Source organism: Neofelis nebulosa, chromosome 5 (assembly GCF_028018385.1).
Source record: "Neofelis nebulosa isolate mNeoNeb1 chromosome 5, mNeoNeb1.pri, whole genome shotgun sequence".
Classification (NCBI taxonomy): domain Eukaryota; kingdom Metazoa; phylum Chordata; class Mammalia; order Carnivora; family Felidae; genus Neofelis; species Neofelis nebulosa.
Genome location: NC_080786.1, coordinates 158,299,645 through 158,316,875, shown reverse-complemented (window position 1 = coordinate 158,316,875; position 17,231 = coordinate 158,299,645). Strand labels below are relative to the sequence as shown.

At 64.9% G+C, this 17,231-nt stretch overlaps 1 protein-coding gene across 1 annotated transcript in view; it reads right to left on the bottom strand.

Annotated features, from left to right (window-relative positions):
* The window catches only part of COL18A1 (collagen type XVIII alpha 1 chain), a 91,859-nt gene extending 76,516 nt beyond the window's left edge, over positions 1-15,343 (bottom strand). The window contains exons 1-2 of the mRNA XM_058732254.1: positions 15,217-15,343; positions 15,032-15,126 (exon numbers count right to left, since the gene is read on the bottom strand). Coding sequence (XP_058588237.1) covers positions 15,032-15,126; positions 15,217-15,227 — 106 coding nt within the window. The 5' untranslated portion in view covers positions 15,228-15,343. The remainder of the gene's footprint in view (positions 1-15,031; positions 15,127-15,216) is intronic.
* Between the last annotated feature and the right edge of the window lie 1,888 nt (positions 15,344-17,231).

The following is a 17,231-nucleotide window of genomic DNA, read 5'->3' as shown; positions in this document are numbered from 1 at the left end:
CCCCTAAACGGGAGGAGCCTCGGGAACCGAGGAAGCAACCGCACAAGTGGAGTGACCAGCGGGCTCGGTGCAGACACCCCCACGCGTGTGGCAGTGACAGGCTTAGAAATTCCAGAGGCGCGGTCACCCCGAGCGGGCCGGCGCTCCCCGAGGCCTGTGGAGACGTTTATCTGCGCGGCACGTCTGTTACGTCCTGCGAAAGCAGGTCCCTGGGCCTGGCGTACCGAGAAGACCTGTAGCCTGCTTCCTGGAGCTGGCGGGAGCGTGGGTCTCCGCGTAAGGAAGGCCTCGTGGGTACACGCCCCCCTGCCCCCCACCCCAGGCCACTTGGAGCCTAGACGCAGCCTGCGGGCTGTGAGCCCCGTTGCATCCTGCCAGGCCCACAGGAAGCAGGGAACGTTTCCCCATCGGGCAGCAGGATCAGCCAAGCACGGGACACTCTGGCTTCTCATCCTGGGCACTTTCCAAATTTACAACCCACAAATTACTGCCACCTCTAAGGAACAAAGGGCTCTGGCGGACACAGACCATGGCTCCAAACCCCAGCGCGCCGGAGCCGCCCCCAACCGCTTCAGGGCTGGAAGGTGGGTGGAGAGGGTGCGTACACAGCAGAGTCCCACCTTGCCCCCGTCCCCACCGAGACCCCCCCCCCACTGGCTGCACACACGGGAGCGTGGCAGGTGCTTCACCCCACCGAGACCCCAGACAGATGGCTGTCAGACAGGGGATCCCTTGTTCAGTGGGGCCTCCCTCCCTCCTGCGCCCCTTCCACGGACCACACGGCCCCGCGACGTGACAGTCCTGCGGCTCAACCAGCACCGACTCAGCAGCCCTGCTTCCTGGCCCAGCCGCCATCAAGTCCTGGGGTCAGGTGCACAGATGGTGACTCCACCAGGGTCCTGGTCCACGTGCTTGAACTCGGACAGCAGGGTCCCTTTGCAAGGGGCACTAAGCACAAGGCACGTGACGTAAGCTTTCAGTGAGGACGGATCACAAGGACTGCGAACGCTTCCCCGGACAAAGTCCAGTCCTGCCCAGAGCCTGTCTGTCCGTCCGTCTGTCCTCGAGCTGCTTGGAGGGGGTTGAGCCTCACACGCACAGGTACCGACTAACCCAGTACAGAGTAGGAACCAGTGTGAACACCGCTGGGCGCCGGTGGGGAGCCGCACAGGTCAGTCTCGCGGTGAGGGGCGGACCCGGTGAGAAGCAGGGACAGACCATCATCGAAGCCCCTCCAGCTCTTCCAGGAGAAAGGCAGGACCGTGCGTGTGGCCAGGCCGAAACCAGGCCACACGAGCAGGGCCCGCACGCGGCCACGCCCAGCTTCCAGCTGAGGCTCCCCGAGCCCCGGGGTCCCAGGAGCCGTGGCCCCTTCTCCCCGAGTCCTGTACCGCCGTCCCCTGGTGGCCAGCCTGAGGGGAGCTTGTCTTCTCCACACGGCCCTCCATGCCATACCCCACCGCTGGCCCCAGAAGGTTCCGGAGAGCAGCAGGAGCGGACCCCGGGGAATGCCATCCCGTCCAGCCCTAATCCTGTTGCTGGGATACTCCCAGGGGTAGAAACGAAACCATGCAGGATTAGTGTCTAGGCAGCACGACCTTTCCCCTCCTTCCTAGATATAATTGGGACCCAAATCACCGGGCGTCATGAGCTGAGACAGGAAAGAAAGGAGGGAGTTGTCGCGCACCCTGTGGGGACACTCCTTTGGCACGAGGGCCATCCACCACCCGCCCCTGGGCACGGGGGAGCTGAGGCCCTCGCGGCGTTAGCAATGGAAGAACCCAGAGCTCGAGCACCCGGCCGCCTCTCCCACTCGCAGGAAGTGGTCCCTGTGGGCCGGGCACGGGGACCCGCTCCGCCCCGTGAACGCACCCGGCAGTGCTCGGCGTCCACCCCGCCCCTGCCACGGTCTCCTGCCCCCGGGGGTCTCGGGGACCCTGTGCACTGAGAGCCTGGGGCAGCACGCGGCTGCCCCAGGACCGTGCCGTGTACACCCACCTCCATCTTTCTCCAGAGCTGGTTCTTGGTACTTTGCACCCACAGGAGCATCTCAACAGATGCTGTGGTCAGAACCACCAGGGCCCCCCAAACATGGGCCGGTGAGGGCTCTGGGAGGGCCCCCCCCCCCCCCCCTTGCATGACCCATACTACCAATGGCTCAGATCTGACATCTGTCGGCTAGGACAAAAACTCCTGTGCCTGGGCCACCAACAGCCGTGTGGGCAGTTGGCCCCAGCCTCACAGGCTCCACCCAGTGGCCCTGGGAAAGCCGGAGCCCCCCCAAACTTCAGGGGCGGCCACTGGTTCCTGACATGGTACAGGCCTCTAAGAGCTGGTCCCATCCCCCACTGCGTCACGGGGCCCCCGACCCCAGCCCGAGGCACCAGAGCTCTGTCCTCTGTCATGTTCCAGACTCGGTGACGGACCGCGTGTGCCCTAAACGCAGCTTGGACAGCCCAGGACAGGGCCCGCCCGTCTTCCGAGAGGAGAGGGGACGCTCGGGGACCCTGGTGGACTCGTCCATCCTTCACAGAAGACAAGAGAGAACGCATCTCCGTGGCAGACGGCAGACACCCAACCCGCCAGAGGGACGGTGGGAAATCCTCCCAAACCAGCGTTTGGGATCCCAACGGTCATCTGTCCAGCCGCTCATGGAGTTGATGGTGCCGAGCAGGCCCGACCTGGGCGCGGCCCGGGGGTCCACAGTCTCGTAAAGGGCCGGACACCCGGCTCCCCGGGGCCTTGTCCCGTGAAGCCTCACGTCGGCCAGCTCTCGTCCGCACATCACACCGACCTTTTCATCGAGGAGAGCGGACGGACAGACCATGGCAGACGGCCCGCACCCCTGGGCCCCTCCTTCATCTACATAGCACACTGTGGATTTCCACTACGTGACGGGGTCACCAACACGAACGCCACGCTCGTGCACGCCCTGCCCGGCTCCCGGGAAACCTCCTGGGTGATGGAGGGGGCTCCCGGAGCAGAGCAGCATGGCCGGGGCCGGGGCTGTCTCGCGGTGGGGACGCGGGCAGGGCTGTGACAGAGGCCGCCACACATCCTCCATCTGCTCTCCTGCAGAGACTTCTCCCGGTGCCAGTCGGCACTTCCACAGAGCCCACCTGCGGCGCCCGCGGCCCAGCGTGACAGACAGGACACGGGCGGCTCCTGGGTGAGCCAGGAGTGAAGCCTTTGGGGGCAAGGCGGCAGACACGACCCCTGAGAGAGGGCACGGAGCACGCGGGGCTGCGCGGACGGGGGCGGCAGGCCCGGTGGGACCCCGACTCCGCACGGACAGGCAGACACACGCAGCAGGGCGCCTGTACCCACAGGCCCAAGCAGGGAGGGCGGCCCCGTGACCCACAGGGCACGCAGCGGGGGCTCACCGCCACAGGACGGGCACAGCCCCGGCAGGAGGAAGACAGACGTGGGGTCCCGGGTGAATAGGAAAGGAGCTGAGTGCAGCAGGAGGGTCTCCCGAGGACCCCGCCCCCCAATGTCTGTGTCCTGCCTGGGTTCCAGAAGATCGGACTCAGGGAGCGAAGAAATCACAATCTGCTGGGTGCGGGCGGCCCCGCCGACTTTCGGGGCTACTTGTGAGTGACCCCCGCACACACAGTCCTGAGCGCGACCAACCAGGAGAACAGAAGCTCCCTTTCATTCCAGAGCCCTTTCCGGAAGCACGGCAAGGAGGCAGGGTGTTCCTGCTGGAGTGAAGGAGACGTCACACGAGCCTCCACACCCCCGAAGTGAGAGCGCCCGAAAGGACCCGTAAGCCCTGCGGCGCGAATCAGTGCAACTTATGAGCACAGGACTGCCGCCCGTCAGCCGAGGGGCCTGGGCAACACGGGGAAACTGAGGCGAGACACGGTTTTTCCGGGGCAGCTGCTATGCATTTCCAGTCCACTGGGTGGGTGTGGGCTGCAGAGTTCAACAAGGGAGGGTCTGCTAACCAGTTAGGACCAAAAACCAATTTAACTAGTCCTTAGGCCGCTGAGCACAGGTCGGAAGCTGGGACCAGACGGCAGGGGAGGAATGTGGCCGCCAGTCCCCAGGGACCTCGGACTTGGGGCCTCAGGCTTCCCATTTTATGAAGAAAGGCCGCCCTGGGGAGGAACTTCACACCCTCCCCGCAGGCTGGGCCAGGAGGCCCCATCCTCTGGCCAGCGCGGGTTGCCCCCGACCTGAGGACCCCCCACTTCTGAGAGCCAGCGGGTACGGCAGTCCCCAGCCCCTCCTCACAGGATGCAGAGCCAGGCCTGGGGGGGGTGCTCTCCCTGCCTGGACGCCCCCCACATTTGCTCACCGTGTGAGCTCCCAGAGAAGGCCACCGGGCCAAAGAACAGGGGAACGTCGCCCAGTACTCGCAAGCAAATGATGGGGTGACATGAGGGTGTGGCCGGCGTGGCCCTTTCCCTCAGCGAACCAGCCCGGCCAGCCCGCGCCTGCCCCCCACCAGGCCTCCGGGCACTCTGGGTAACGAGGCAGCAGCGTCTGGATGGTCTGGGGCTCTGGAGCGGCAGGCAGGGGCTACCAGCCTGCTTGGCACACACCTGGACAGCCTTCTTTCAACAGCAGGGCTGGGGCAGGAGGGTCTTCAGGCCCCATGAGACCCGGCCCCCCTGCCCTCTGCCCCGAGTCCAGCCCTGGCTCTGCCCAGGGCACCTGGGAGTTGTGCTGGGGGCTGAGGCAGGAAGGACCGCCACCTTGGGCGTCTCTGTAGGGAGCCCGCGCCCAGGGGGCCCGAGGGGCAGGAAGCACATTCCGGCCCCCCCTCCCCCCGCACAGGTGGGGGACCAAGGCCTTGAACGTATCAGGGTCTTTTTTACAGATGAGAGGCCTTTGCAATGACCACAATCCCACCCCCTTCAGTGACCCAATGACGGGCTGTGCCGTGTCCTGTAGCTGTTGCGACAAAGCTGTGGTGACAGAACAGCACATGCATATCTTCTTAACAGTCAGAAGTCAGCACGACCGGGCTCCCTTCCGGAGGCTCCAGCAGAGTCCGCTTCCTGCCTTGTCCAGCCTCCAGAGGCACCCACGCCCCTCGGCTCGTGGCCCCTGGGCCGCCCGCGTGGCCAGTGGTGCCCAGTCCCTCCCCCGCCCCCTCCCTCCGACCGCCGCTCTGCCTCCACGGCCCTGTGTCCCGACTCTGGCCCCCACCACCCTGCCTCCCCTGTCCTCGTCAGGACACTAGGGTTACACATAGCCCCCGCTCCCCCAGAGCCATGTCCCCCGGTCGAGGGCCTTAACACACCCACACGGTCCTTCCCACTATGCACGGCAGCGTTCACACGTTCTGCAGACGGGACATGGGTGTCTCCGGAGACTGTCACTCGCTGGGCAACATATGCCGTGGGAAGCAGAAGATAAATGAGTCTTAAATGTGGGGACGTTAGGTGTCCAGAATGCCATCTGTCCTCTCACGGGCGGGTGGGGCTGTTCCCTGGCCCGGGGTCGGGGCCGCGGGGAGGGGGGCCCAAGTCTGTTTAAAATGTCAGATTGCCCCATGATGACACGTAAGTCTGTGTTAGGATGGTGCTTTCTTCCATCCGGTTCCAAACGTCCAGCGGCATTCTTAATTATTTTCACAACGCAAGGCTATGAGTGTGGAACATCGTGGACTCTGAGTCAGCCCTGGCCCTGGGGGTGGAGGCTCCTTTTAGCCAGAAAACAGGAAGATCCAGGCTGCAGCAAGCTGGGTCCCCCTGAGTACCGTGGGGAGACAAGACTGAAATGCCAGGGCCCAAGATGACCAGAGGTCACCGCCACCATTGTCTGCTACAGTGGGCGTGTCGTGACCCCACAGCATGACGACGATTAGCCTCGGACCCAGAGAAGGGACCCAAGCCACGGCCAGGACCTTGCAGCAGGGCAGGAGGGCCTGGGGCCCTGGGGGGCACCTGGACTCAGAGGGGTCCCTCCTCCTCCTAGAGGCCAAGAGGCTCGGGGGGTGGAAACGGTTCAGCACCAGGCACAGACTTGCTTGGGGTGGCGAGAAGCTGTTCCGATGAAACAATTATTTATGTTAGAAAAAGCCCCTCCCAGCTCCCAGCTGGCTCCAGGGGGCACCTGCCCGCCTCCAATCCCCCCTAGAGGATTTCCCAGGGGGCCTGCAGGTGTCCGAACGGGGGGTGGGGGGGGCCTACAGGGCAGCCCTGGGGCGAAGGCAGCGGTGTGTGACTTCCTTCCGAGGGGACTTCACCTTCCTGGGGACCCAGGGCAGGGGAGAGGCCCAAAGGTGAGCGTGGTGAGTGCAGGCCGAGATGACAAGACAGGAAGGGGCTGAACGTTCCCCTGCCCGCTCCCCAGACGGCACTCCATCAGGCTTGGTCCAGATTTACAAGCACAGACGGGCCCTGGTCCAGGAAGCTCACTGGCTCACAAGGAACAAGAGACTGTCTCAGCGGGAGGATTTTTTCAAAATACAGCAGCACAGTAACAAGATCCGACAAGCAGAGGCAGGTCAGCGGCCCTGAGCCCTCGGAGGGGACATGCGGGTGGGCGTGGCGGCCAGGGCGGGCACATTGGGAGGGCTGGGGGGGAGTGGGAGACTCTAATAGACTCGATCACTTCAGCAGACACGGCCCACCTTCTAGTAAGAAACGCAAGACCACATCCTGCTCTCGAGGCACACCAGTCCCTCCTTCCGGGCCCCTCCAGACCTCCGGGTGGAAGCCATCCCCACCGCGGTCCCCTGAGCCCAGCGAGGCGTTATCAGACACATCCCGAAAAGCTGACATGCGATGTGCACTCAATGAAGGAATGTCCCACTAAACCCCACAGAGCCCCACTGTCCTCCCCACTGTCCCAGATCAGACCCAGAGGCACAGAGAGGGTGAGTAACCTGTCCAAGGTCACACAGCACTCAGGGTCACTGCTGCAACGAACACCTGGGGCCTGGGCCCTCAACCATCGCCGTAAACGGGGTCCCACCCACGAAGGCAAAGTGGACAGCCAGGCCTCCCACCCGCCAGCTGCAACAGTCCAGGATTGAGTGACTCTGTAATAGCTTTCCCCAAGGACTAGCTAGCCCCAAGGCCATGCCCACGAAGGCAGAGTAAAGACAGCACCGGCTCACATGAAGCACGTGGCCCTCCCATGTGCACTGGTTACGGCCTTGGACACCTTTACCCACAGAATCCTCACTACTTTCCCTATCCCTGCTGGACGGACGAGCCCAGTGTGGCCCCCGAGCGGTGCCGTCCAACTAGAAGAACGGGCCGTAAAAATTAGGGAAAAAATAACCCCGTGCCTCGAGAAACACCACGTCCCCAGGTAGGGCCGACCTCAAAGCAGGAAATGCGCCACGTGCTCCCATCTGCAGCAGACGGCGCAAGCAGACGGAAGCGACGAGGGGACCGGGCACCACAGAGCACGGACACCAGGGGCAACCAAGCCCGCCCACCTCGCTAGCAACTGAAAACTCGCAGACTGGGACACTGACATGGCTTCTTCCCATTTGTCAAATTAGCAAGACTCTCAAAGTGACAGTGCACAGAGCCGGACAGCCGCTCGTCTGGAGGGACGCCCCGCCCCCCCCCGACCCCCGTCCCCAGGGGCCCACGCTCGGCCCCAGCAGAGCCCTGCACTCAGCCCTGCGCTCAGCCCCAACCACTGCCCTGCAGTCAGTCCTGCACTCAGCCCCAACCACAGCCCCCCACTCAGCCCCAACCAGAGCCCTGCACTCAGCCCTGCACTCAGCCCCAACCACTGCCCTGCAGTCAGTCCTGCACTCAGCCCCAACCACAGCCTTGCACTCAGTCCTGCACTCAGCCCCAACCAGAACCCTCCACTCAGCCCCGCACTCAGCCCCAGCCACATCCCCGCACTCAGCCCTGCGCTCGGCCCCAACACAGCCCCGCACTCAGCCCTGCACTCAGCCCCAACCACTGCCCTGCACTCAGCCCCAACCACAGCCTGGCACTCAGCCCCAACCAGAGCCCCCCACTCAGCCCCAACCAGAGCCCTGCACTCAACCCTGCACTCAGCCCCAACCACTGCCCTGCAGTCAGTCCTGCACTCAGCCCCAACCAGAGCCCTGCACTCAGCCCTGCACTCAGCCCCAACCACTGCCCTGCAGTCAGTCCTGCACTCAGCCCCAACCACAGCCCCCCACTCAGCCCCAACCAGAGCCCCCCACTCAGCCCCAACCAGAGCCCTGCACTCAGCCCTGCACTCAGCCCCAACCACTGCCCTGCAGTCAGTCCTGCACTCAGCCCCAACCAGAGCCCTGCACTCAGCCCTGCACTCAGCCCCAACCACTGCCCTGCACTCAGCCCTGCGCTCAGCCCCAACCACTGCCCTGCAGTCAGTCCTGCACTCAGCCCCAACCACAGCCCCCCACTCAGCCCCAACCAGAGCCCTGCACTCAGCCCTGCACTCAGCCCCAACCACTGCCCTGCAGTCAGTCCTGCACTCAGCCCCAACCAGAGCCCTGCACTCAGCCCTGCGCTCAGCCCCAACCACTGCCCTGCAGTCAGTCCTGCACTCAGCCCCAACCACAGCCCCCCACTCAGCCCCAACCAGAGCCCTGCACTCAGCCCTGCACTCAGCCCCAACCACTGCCCTGCAGTCAGTCCTGCACTCAGCCCCAACCACTGCCCTGCACTCAGCCCTGCGCTCAGCCCCAACCACTGCCCTGCAGTCAGTCCTGCACTCAGCCCCAACCACAGCCCCTCACTCAGCCCCAACCAGAGCCCTGCACTCAGCCCTGCACTCAGCCCCAACCACTGCCCTGCAGTCAGTCCTGCACTCAGCCCCAACCACAGCCCCCCACTCAGCCCCAACCAGAGCCCTGCACTCAGCCCTGCACTCAGCCCCAACCACTGCCCTGCAGTCAGTCCTGCACTCAGCCCCAACCACAGCCCCTCACTCAGCCCCAACCAGAGCCCTGCACTCAGCTCTGCACTCAGCCCCAACCACTGCCCTGCAGTCAGTCCTGCACTCAGCCCCAACCAGAGCCCTGCACTCAGCCCTGCACTCAGCCCCAACCACAGCCTTGCACTCAGTCCTGCACTCAGCCCCAACCACAGCCCCCCACTCAGCCCCAACCAGAGCCCTGCACTCAGCCCTGCACTCAGCCCCAACCACTGCCCTGCACTCAGCCCCAACCACAGCCCCGCACTCAGCCCCGCACTCAGCCCTGCACTCAGCCCCAACCACTGCCCTGCACTCAGCCCCAACCACAGCCTGGCACTCAGCCCTGCACTCAGTCCTGCACTCAGCCCCAACCAGAACCCTCCACTCAGCCCCAACCACAGCCTTGCACTCAGTCCTGCACTCAGCCCCAACCAGAACCCTCCACTCAGGCCCCCACTCAGCCCCAACCACAGCCCCCCACTCAGCTCCAACCAGAGCCCTGCACTCAGCCCTGCACTCAGCCCCAACCACTGCCCCCAACTCAGCCCTGCACTCAGCCCCAGCGCGGGCCAGCTCTCGAGGTGACAACACAGAGCGCTAAACGAAGCTCTTTCCTGCCTCGGGATGGAGGTCCCAGCGGGGGAGGCACTTGGGAGCTAACCTCTGTGTCTTTTTCGGCAGGCAGGGTGCCTTGCATACAGAAGGTGCTCAAAAATGCACATGGGAGGGAGGAAGTCACTCGATGAATGGACAAGAGGCTAGGTGGCTGGGCTCACCCGGAAGGACCCAGTAGAGTGACCAGCAGGGCCTTGGCACCCAGTGACTCCCAGCCCTGGACCACCCAGAGGCAAGTAAGCTTTCTGAGGTCCCGCACTGATGCCAACCCTCCACCCTCAGCCCCCAGACCCCCAGCAGGGAAGCAGCCCACTGGGCCGGTTGGGTCTCTGCCACCCAGAGGGCCCGCCAAGGGATCTGGGAACGTTACTCCTCTCCCCACATGCCCCCTGCCTGCCCTTCCCAACAGCACAGGGTGGGGGCCACACTCTCCACCAGGCACTGAATCCATGATTCCTTCCAAGGTGAGGTCCCTGGTTGGATAAATGGAAATGTGGAGAAAGGTCTCCCTTTGTCCTGGAGGTCTGGGGCGCCTGGGTCAGGTCCCTGCAGAGGTGCGGCCAGCCTCCTGCTCCCGAGCAGACGAACCCGCGGCTCACGTTCCCAGGGCGACACTTGCTTTGCACAGGTAGGCGCCAAGGGGCGAAGCCGCTGTTGAGCCGCGCCCTCCCCGCACCGCCTTCACGCCAGCCCAAGTCACCCTGAAAGAGAAGGACACCTCTCGCCGCACACGGGTCCTGTGGCTCAAACCCAGGCCCTGCCACCAGAGGAGCAACCAAGGTCCCATGCCACATCTCATCCCATCTCCTGGCCTGACGTGCCCCCCCACCCCCAGCCTCTGGCTCTGGCCCGACGTCCAATCCGAGGAAACGCCCTGAGAAGGTCAACCTGACCCCACAGGCAGTGCCGTGCCCCACCCCAAAGCCCCCTGGTCCTCCAGAAACCGGGCGTGGCCTAAAGCCTCATCACCACCTAGCTCAGTGCAGGGAGCCCCTGCCTTGCCCTGGTCACAGGGGATCAATCAGCCCAGAGTGACCCCGCGTGCTGGCACGAAATCCCAAAACGACGTACGCGCCTGCGAACAGGTTCTCCTTTCAGGGGCTCTCGCGAAGCAGCCAGGGAGGCCGTGATGGGGAGGCAGGCGGAGCGCAGGACTGGCCTGCAACCCCGCGTGTCATCTGACTCAGCACTTCTGTGATCAAAAGCTCCTTCCGACAGCCCCTCTGCCCGGGCCCAGAGCCCCCAGTCCGGATCATCACCCCTCATCCAGCCACAGCTGAGCCTCTGCGCACCCCCCGCACACACCGGGCAGTGTGGGGGGCAGGACGCAGAGGGCCCGGTGCAGCGCGAGGACGTGGTGTGCGGCCTAAAGACCGTTTATAACACGACCACGTGCACTCACGGCACTTGGAAAGAGCAGCTCTTCCTGCACAGGTGAGGGGAGGGACCCCAGGCGTGGAGCGGGGTGGGGCACGGGGGCCGAGGGCCTGGCGCGGGGCTAGTCCCAGGCCCTGAACCACCGGGAGGGGAGGCCACGGAGGCTCAGAGCACACTGGAGTCATTCGGAGCCATCGCCGCCAAAGTGAATAATCTCAGAAGCACACCAAACTAAAGTAAGCTTTTGAATTCCCCACTGTTCCCCCCCCCCCCCCCCCGCAAGGACAGCATCGAGTTTCTGTGAGTTTTCCGTGTCGGGTCCTGTGACATCCACTGTATCGGCTGAGCCTGGAGCCTGGTTCCCTGGAGAGGGGTCCCCATGTCAGGGCACCCGGTCTGGCTCTCCCTCACACAACGGTGACCCAGAGCCTCAGGGAGCCGACAGCAGAGCTAACATGGGTGACCGGAGCTGCCGATGGGCCTGTGCCGCGGGCAGCGGCCGGCCCACGGCAGGCAGAGCGGGGCTGGGGCCGCTTGTCAACCACAGCGGGCAGCTAGGCCGACCCACACCCTCACCTGATCCCTGAGAGCTGACGGCCCCCCCCCCATCCTGGACCCCACCCCTCGGTGGACCAGCCCTTCCCAGCGGGCCTCAGGCCACAAGAAAGGGGGAGGCTCACTGGACATCGCGCCACGAGACGGGTTTTGCCCCATTCCGCCCCTCACCAGCTGGAAGGCACCAGGGCGGCCTAGGGTCCCCAGTGCGTGTTCATCACCAGGCCCCGCAGGGTCCCAGCGTGCCCTGACCTCCCCGCGTGGAGAACCTAATGGATCGCCTTCGGGGGGTGGGTGGACAGCACCTTCCTGAAGAAAAGCAGCTAGGCCAGCACAGCCCCGCGTGGACGCTGAGCACAGGGGCGTCACCGAGACTCCTCCCTTGGGCGACACACGGCTGCAGCTGCCCCTCCCAGCCTGGCTGCCCTCTGTGGCCCTGGGGCTGTCCTGGGGGCAGCGTCAGCGCTCACCCCAGACACGGAGGGGCGGGACACCCCACCCAGGGCCCCTCCAGCTCCCCCAGTGGCCCAGAGAATCAAGCCTTTTCAACACTTCGGGAGGAACTAGACCACTAGTGTGTGCACGCACGCGTGTGCGAGTGTGGGGTGTGTGTGCCTGCGTACATGCATGTGCGCGTGAGTGTATGTGTGCGCATGTGTTTGTGATACATGCACACGTGTCCGTGTGTGTATGCACACGTGTGCACACGCATTTGTGCATGCATGCACCCTGACGTGTAAGCACCTTCTCTAAGGTGAAGCGAGGGGGGCAGGGCTCTCGGGCGCCCTCACTCCGGGTGGGGTCAGTGTCACTCCTTCTAGGTTTTCTTGCACAGGACTTTCCCCTCTCCTCCTTCTTTTAAAGGAAAACAGGAGTACCCTGAAAAACGAGTTCTGCGGAAATTCAAAACTATCTTATGAAGTCCCGCACCTGAACCCTGAAGACTCCCCGGCAGATGAGAGGACCAGGCCCTAAATACAGGCTGCTCTGGGCCGAGCATTTCCCACCTGCTTGGGCCCAATGGTTACCGTGTGAGGTATTGTGCCCTCAGGATGATGGACGCTCAAAGACCCTGGGGCCCACAGGGTGTCGGCTGTGTCTTCTTCAAACCCAGGCCCCTTGTAGGGCCACCGAGGGACCGTGAGCTTTGTGTGCGAGCCCAAGTGGTGGGACCCATGGGCTGAGGGCAGGGCGACGTCTGACAGAGCCAGATGCCAAGGCCAGAGACAACAGGCATGGATGGAGACCAGGGTCCTGGAGACCCTGCGAACGCCTGCCACACTCGGTCCTTGTCCACAGCCCCGACTCGTGACTCACAAACACTTCCGAACGTCCACAGCCATCCGGCCCATGTGAGTCCACAACCCCCCACCACCCCCCCCCCCCCCCACCAGGAGAGCAGGCCTGCTGGCAGCACTGAGCTCCGGGGTCACAGATGGCTCGGCCCACAGTGCCACCAGGTCTCTAGTTACGGGGGGATGCACGAACCATTTAACAGCATCAGAATCACGACCAACCCTTAGACAAAACAGCGGGAGGCTCTCCTCTGGGAGGGAGGGGTCAGGTGCAGCAGAGACGTGGAAAAATGCATCATTTTTGGTCAGAAAAAAATGTGCGAATCAGCAAACCGGGCCTCAACCTTTAATTCCCAAGGATGATTTTAAAGGATTTCTAGAAGAAATTGAGCCTCTGCTAAATTAGGATTTCACACACATTAGCTCTTCTCCAGTAACACCCAGAGGGGGCGATTATTATCCCATTTCAAGGGGACTTAGTCCCAGCCGGGAGGAACCCGCGTTCCCGCTGAGCCGGCTTCCTGCTTTAACCTCCAGAGTGAGAAAAGGCTGAGCTCCATCAGCGGTCTTCCTTCCTCCCCAGAGGATCTGAGACTGTGGCGACCTCACTGCAGCCACAGTAGCGGGCAGAAGGCTAAGCAGGTTCCCTACCGTCACTACCCTCAGAACCCCCAAGTCCACCTTACACCCCACCCTTAGAGCTCAAGATCGCAGCTCCCGAAAGCCTACTGACATAACATTATATTGTTTCTACTCTACAGCCAACAGCCAGCAACCTGGATTTCCTTCCCTTGATTACAAAGTTTCATAAACTGGGGGCTGGGAACTCCAGGGTCAGATTATAGAAGAGGCGCCAGGCTTACAAATTCCAGCACTTGCGGCTCTGGTCTGGTCCCTGTGCGCACACGGTGCAGCCCAGGGGACGGCCCCTGAAGCCAGGAGGGTGGTTGGTAAGAACCGGGGACAGGAAGGGGTGTGGAGACAAACTTGTCCCCTAAAAGGATAGGGAGTTAACCCAGAGTTAACCCAGCTGGGGAACAAACAGGTGCTCCCTGCAGAGCTAGTCATGAGCGGTTACTTTTTAAAAAAGGTCTCTGCTGCTGTGTAACCTGGTGACTCCACCAACTGGAAACAATGAAACAAACTATTATCTTCCTCTCTCTCCAGGCCCGACCCTCCTTCCTGGCCAGCTGCGGCCAGCAGGTGTGTTGCTGCCCCGTGATCGCAGTCAACATTCTCCCACTTTCCCTCTGACCTGGAGAAGAGGGCGGCACGCACGGCATTCCACTTCCACCTGTGACAAAACGCCGGGCTCTCTCGGGGTGGGGGGCTCCCCCCTTCCTCCCGCGCCACCTCCTCCCGGCCTTTGTTGGGCCAGTTGGGAAGACGACCTGGCCGACCGCGTGGCAGGGGCCGGGGTCCCGGAGCTGGCGGCACAGGCGGTCTGAGGGCGGCTGGAACAGCGTCCCCGCGCACGGGCTGCGGCCCACGCGGGAAAAGCCGCGGGTGCCGGCCAAACCCTGGGCTTCTGAGCATTGTTCCCGGCCGCGGCCGGCGCTGGCGCCCGGCCGCATCAAAGGGGACCGCGCGCAACCCGACACCCTGGCGGGCGCGGGGACAGAGGCCTGGCGGCCCCGGCGGCGCACAAAGGCTGGCCCTGGGAAATCCGGGCAAGTTTCGCCTCAACAGGTTGGAAACCGACGACGGCGGCGCTCGGCTCTGCAGCGCCTGCCCCAGAGACCTGCCGGAGCCCGCGCGGTCACTCCCAGGCCCGGGGGCGCGACCCACTGCGGCCGTGCTGGCGCCGGGAGGGACGAGCCTGGTGACGGTGACACAGGCCCGGCGGGCCGGCGGCTGCTGACCTGCGTCTCCGGAGCCCGTGCGCGTGGACCGGCCGCCACAGCGACCACGGCCCGGGCCCCTCGTTGGCCCTCGGCCGGCAGCGCGGTCCGCCAAACGCGCCAACCTCCCGGCGGAGTCGCCAAGTTTGATCAGGATGCCAGGGACTCGGGGACCGGACGGTCCGCACTGCCCTCGGCCCAGCCCGGTCTCGGCCCCGCGGCGCGCCGCCCAGGAATGAATGGGCGACGCAGGACACTCGGGACACACGGCCTCGGCCTGACCCCGTCCCCCTCCGCTCGCCCCCCGCCCGCCACCTGCGCGCGTGGGAGGAGCCGGGCGGCCTCCCGGGAACCAAGCCGAGATGCGCTGGGGGTGAGGCCGCCGCCGCCTGGACCGGCCGGAGACTCGCACGAAGCGCGGCTGGCGGGGGACCGGTCCGGGGAACCAACCTTCGCGTCCCCCCTCCCCCCGCTGTCCCCGGGTCTTACCTGGGTCCGCGGAGGCCGCGCGGACCCCGAGCAGCAGGACCAAGGGGGCGAGCACGTCCAGGAGGCTCCGCGGCCGCGGCCGCAGCCAGGGCCACCTGCGGGCGACAGGCCACAGGTCACAGGTTAGGGCGCCGCGCGCGTCCACCGCCCGCCCGTGCGCCCCGCTGCCCTTGCGCGCCCCGCACCTCGGCGCCATGCTCGGCCGGCCGGACCGTCAGCGCCGCGGATGCTGCGGGCTCCGCAGCGGTGCGCCCTCGGCCAGCCGCGCTCCGGCCGCAGGGGACGGACAGGGGCGGGGCGGGGCGGGGCGGTGGGCCGGGGGCGCCGGGACGGGCAGCGGCGGGGCGGGGCGCGGGGGACCGGCTGGGACGAGGCGGGGACCTAGTGGGGCGGAGCCATGGGCGGCTGGGGGCGGCGTGACGGGCAGGGGAGGAGCGGGGACCCGGCGGGGCGGGGCCGGGGGCGCGGGGACCCGCAGGGGAGGAGCCGGGACCCGGCGGGGTGCGGGGTCGCGGGGCGCCGGGTCGGACCCGGGTGCTGGGCTGGCGGCGGTTAGGCAGGGGACAAACACGGCGCGGAGTGGGATGCGGACCCGGAACCGAGTGACCCGCCGCTGCCCCGAGTCCTGGCTGCTTCTCCCCGCTCCCGCCCCCGGTCCCCAGTGCTCGAGGCCCGCCCGCGCCCCCGTTCCGAAGGAAGCCGCCTCCCGCCGCTGCCCGCGGCTGCACGTGGGGTCCCGGCTCCAAACGAGGCAAGGTCACGGGACACGCAGCGTGTCAACAGGCGTTTATGCGGGGAGGCGGGCGATTTGAACAAAGACGTTTATTGCCACGGAAGGCGAACGGAGGCGGAGGAAGCTGAACTCCTGTCCGGGCCTCGTGGGCGCAGTGGCCGCGTCGTGGTGGCCCCCCCAGCCTGGCTGCCTCCAAGGGCGCGGGCCCAGGACAGTAGCACTCTCCTCCAGGCTCCACTGCCCGCCTCCTGCGGTGTCTCTCTCACCCACAGAGCCCTCTGTGTCCCCCCACTCCTGTGGGTTTCTGCCCCCGGGAACAGGCCTAGAGCACCCCTTTCCTTGCTGGGGTCCAGCTGCCCCTCTCCAGAGCCTTCCCCGGCTCCCTCTCCGAATTATGTCCCCTCCCCTTGCCCCTTCCTCTGGCCAGACCTTCAGAACCCGACCCCCCCCCCCCCCCCCCGCAGGCCTGCAGTTCCTCCTTCCAGCAGCTGTGCTTATGGGGTCCTGCCCTTGGAGGCACCCTAGAGACCCCTCCGTGCAACCGGAGAGCCCTTTATATCGACTTCCAAAGTAAACGCGCCTTTCCCTGGACCTGGGGCTCTCCCAGTTTGCAGAGAACAGAGCCCAGAGCCATTGCCCCTGGCTTAGTGACTTCTAGCTAAAAGTTCTGGGTCCACCCTCCTCCATCACTACTGGGCCCCTCTCTGGGTTGGGTGGAAAGGGCGCGGGTGGTCCATGGCAAGGGGAGAAATCAGTGGGAGGCTTGGGACCCACTCTTTTCAAAATGAAGAACAGAGTGGAGAAGAAATGATTAGTGCGTCCTGTTTTGTGAAAGTTTGTTTCACGTGCCTGCAGAGGGACGGGTGGGGTCCACGCAGGGGGTGTGTCTGCATCTGATGGCTGTTGGTGCAGCGGGGTGGGCGAGTCTGTGTGTGCATGTGCACTCGTGTGTGTGGTGTGTTTGCGTGTGCGGTAGGCATGAGCATCCTGGGTCCCGATGCATCCCTCCTGTGGCTCATGGCCCATCAGCCCTGTGTGTCTATCCATCCATCCTTCTGTCTGCGGGCCCAGAGCCTTCCCCCGGGTGGGGTCTGAAGTGCAGGCTCTCATCTCTTCCTTGTCACCTGCCTTGCAGGCCCGTCCTGCTTCCACCCAATCTTGTCCATCCTTGTATCTTCCGTTCAGATGGCCAGCCTCTGCTTGTGTGACTGATACTGGCCCTGGGGCCTGTCTGTGGCTCCAGGAGGTGGTGGCTGGAACAGCGGGGCCTGTGCTGTGTCCCTGCCCTGCACCAGTGGCTCAGGATTCACTTCCCCTCTCCTCTTCTCTCTTCCAGGGCTCACCTCCCCTCCTCCCCTCTCCTCTCCTTCCTCCCCTCCCCTCCTCTCCTCCCCTCTCCTCTTCCCTCCACCCCTTGCTTGCCCCTCCCCTCCCTTTCCTCTTCCCTCCCCCCTTTCCCTTCCCCTC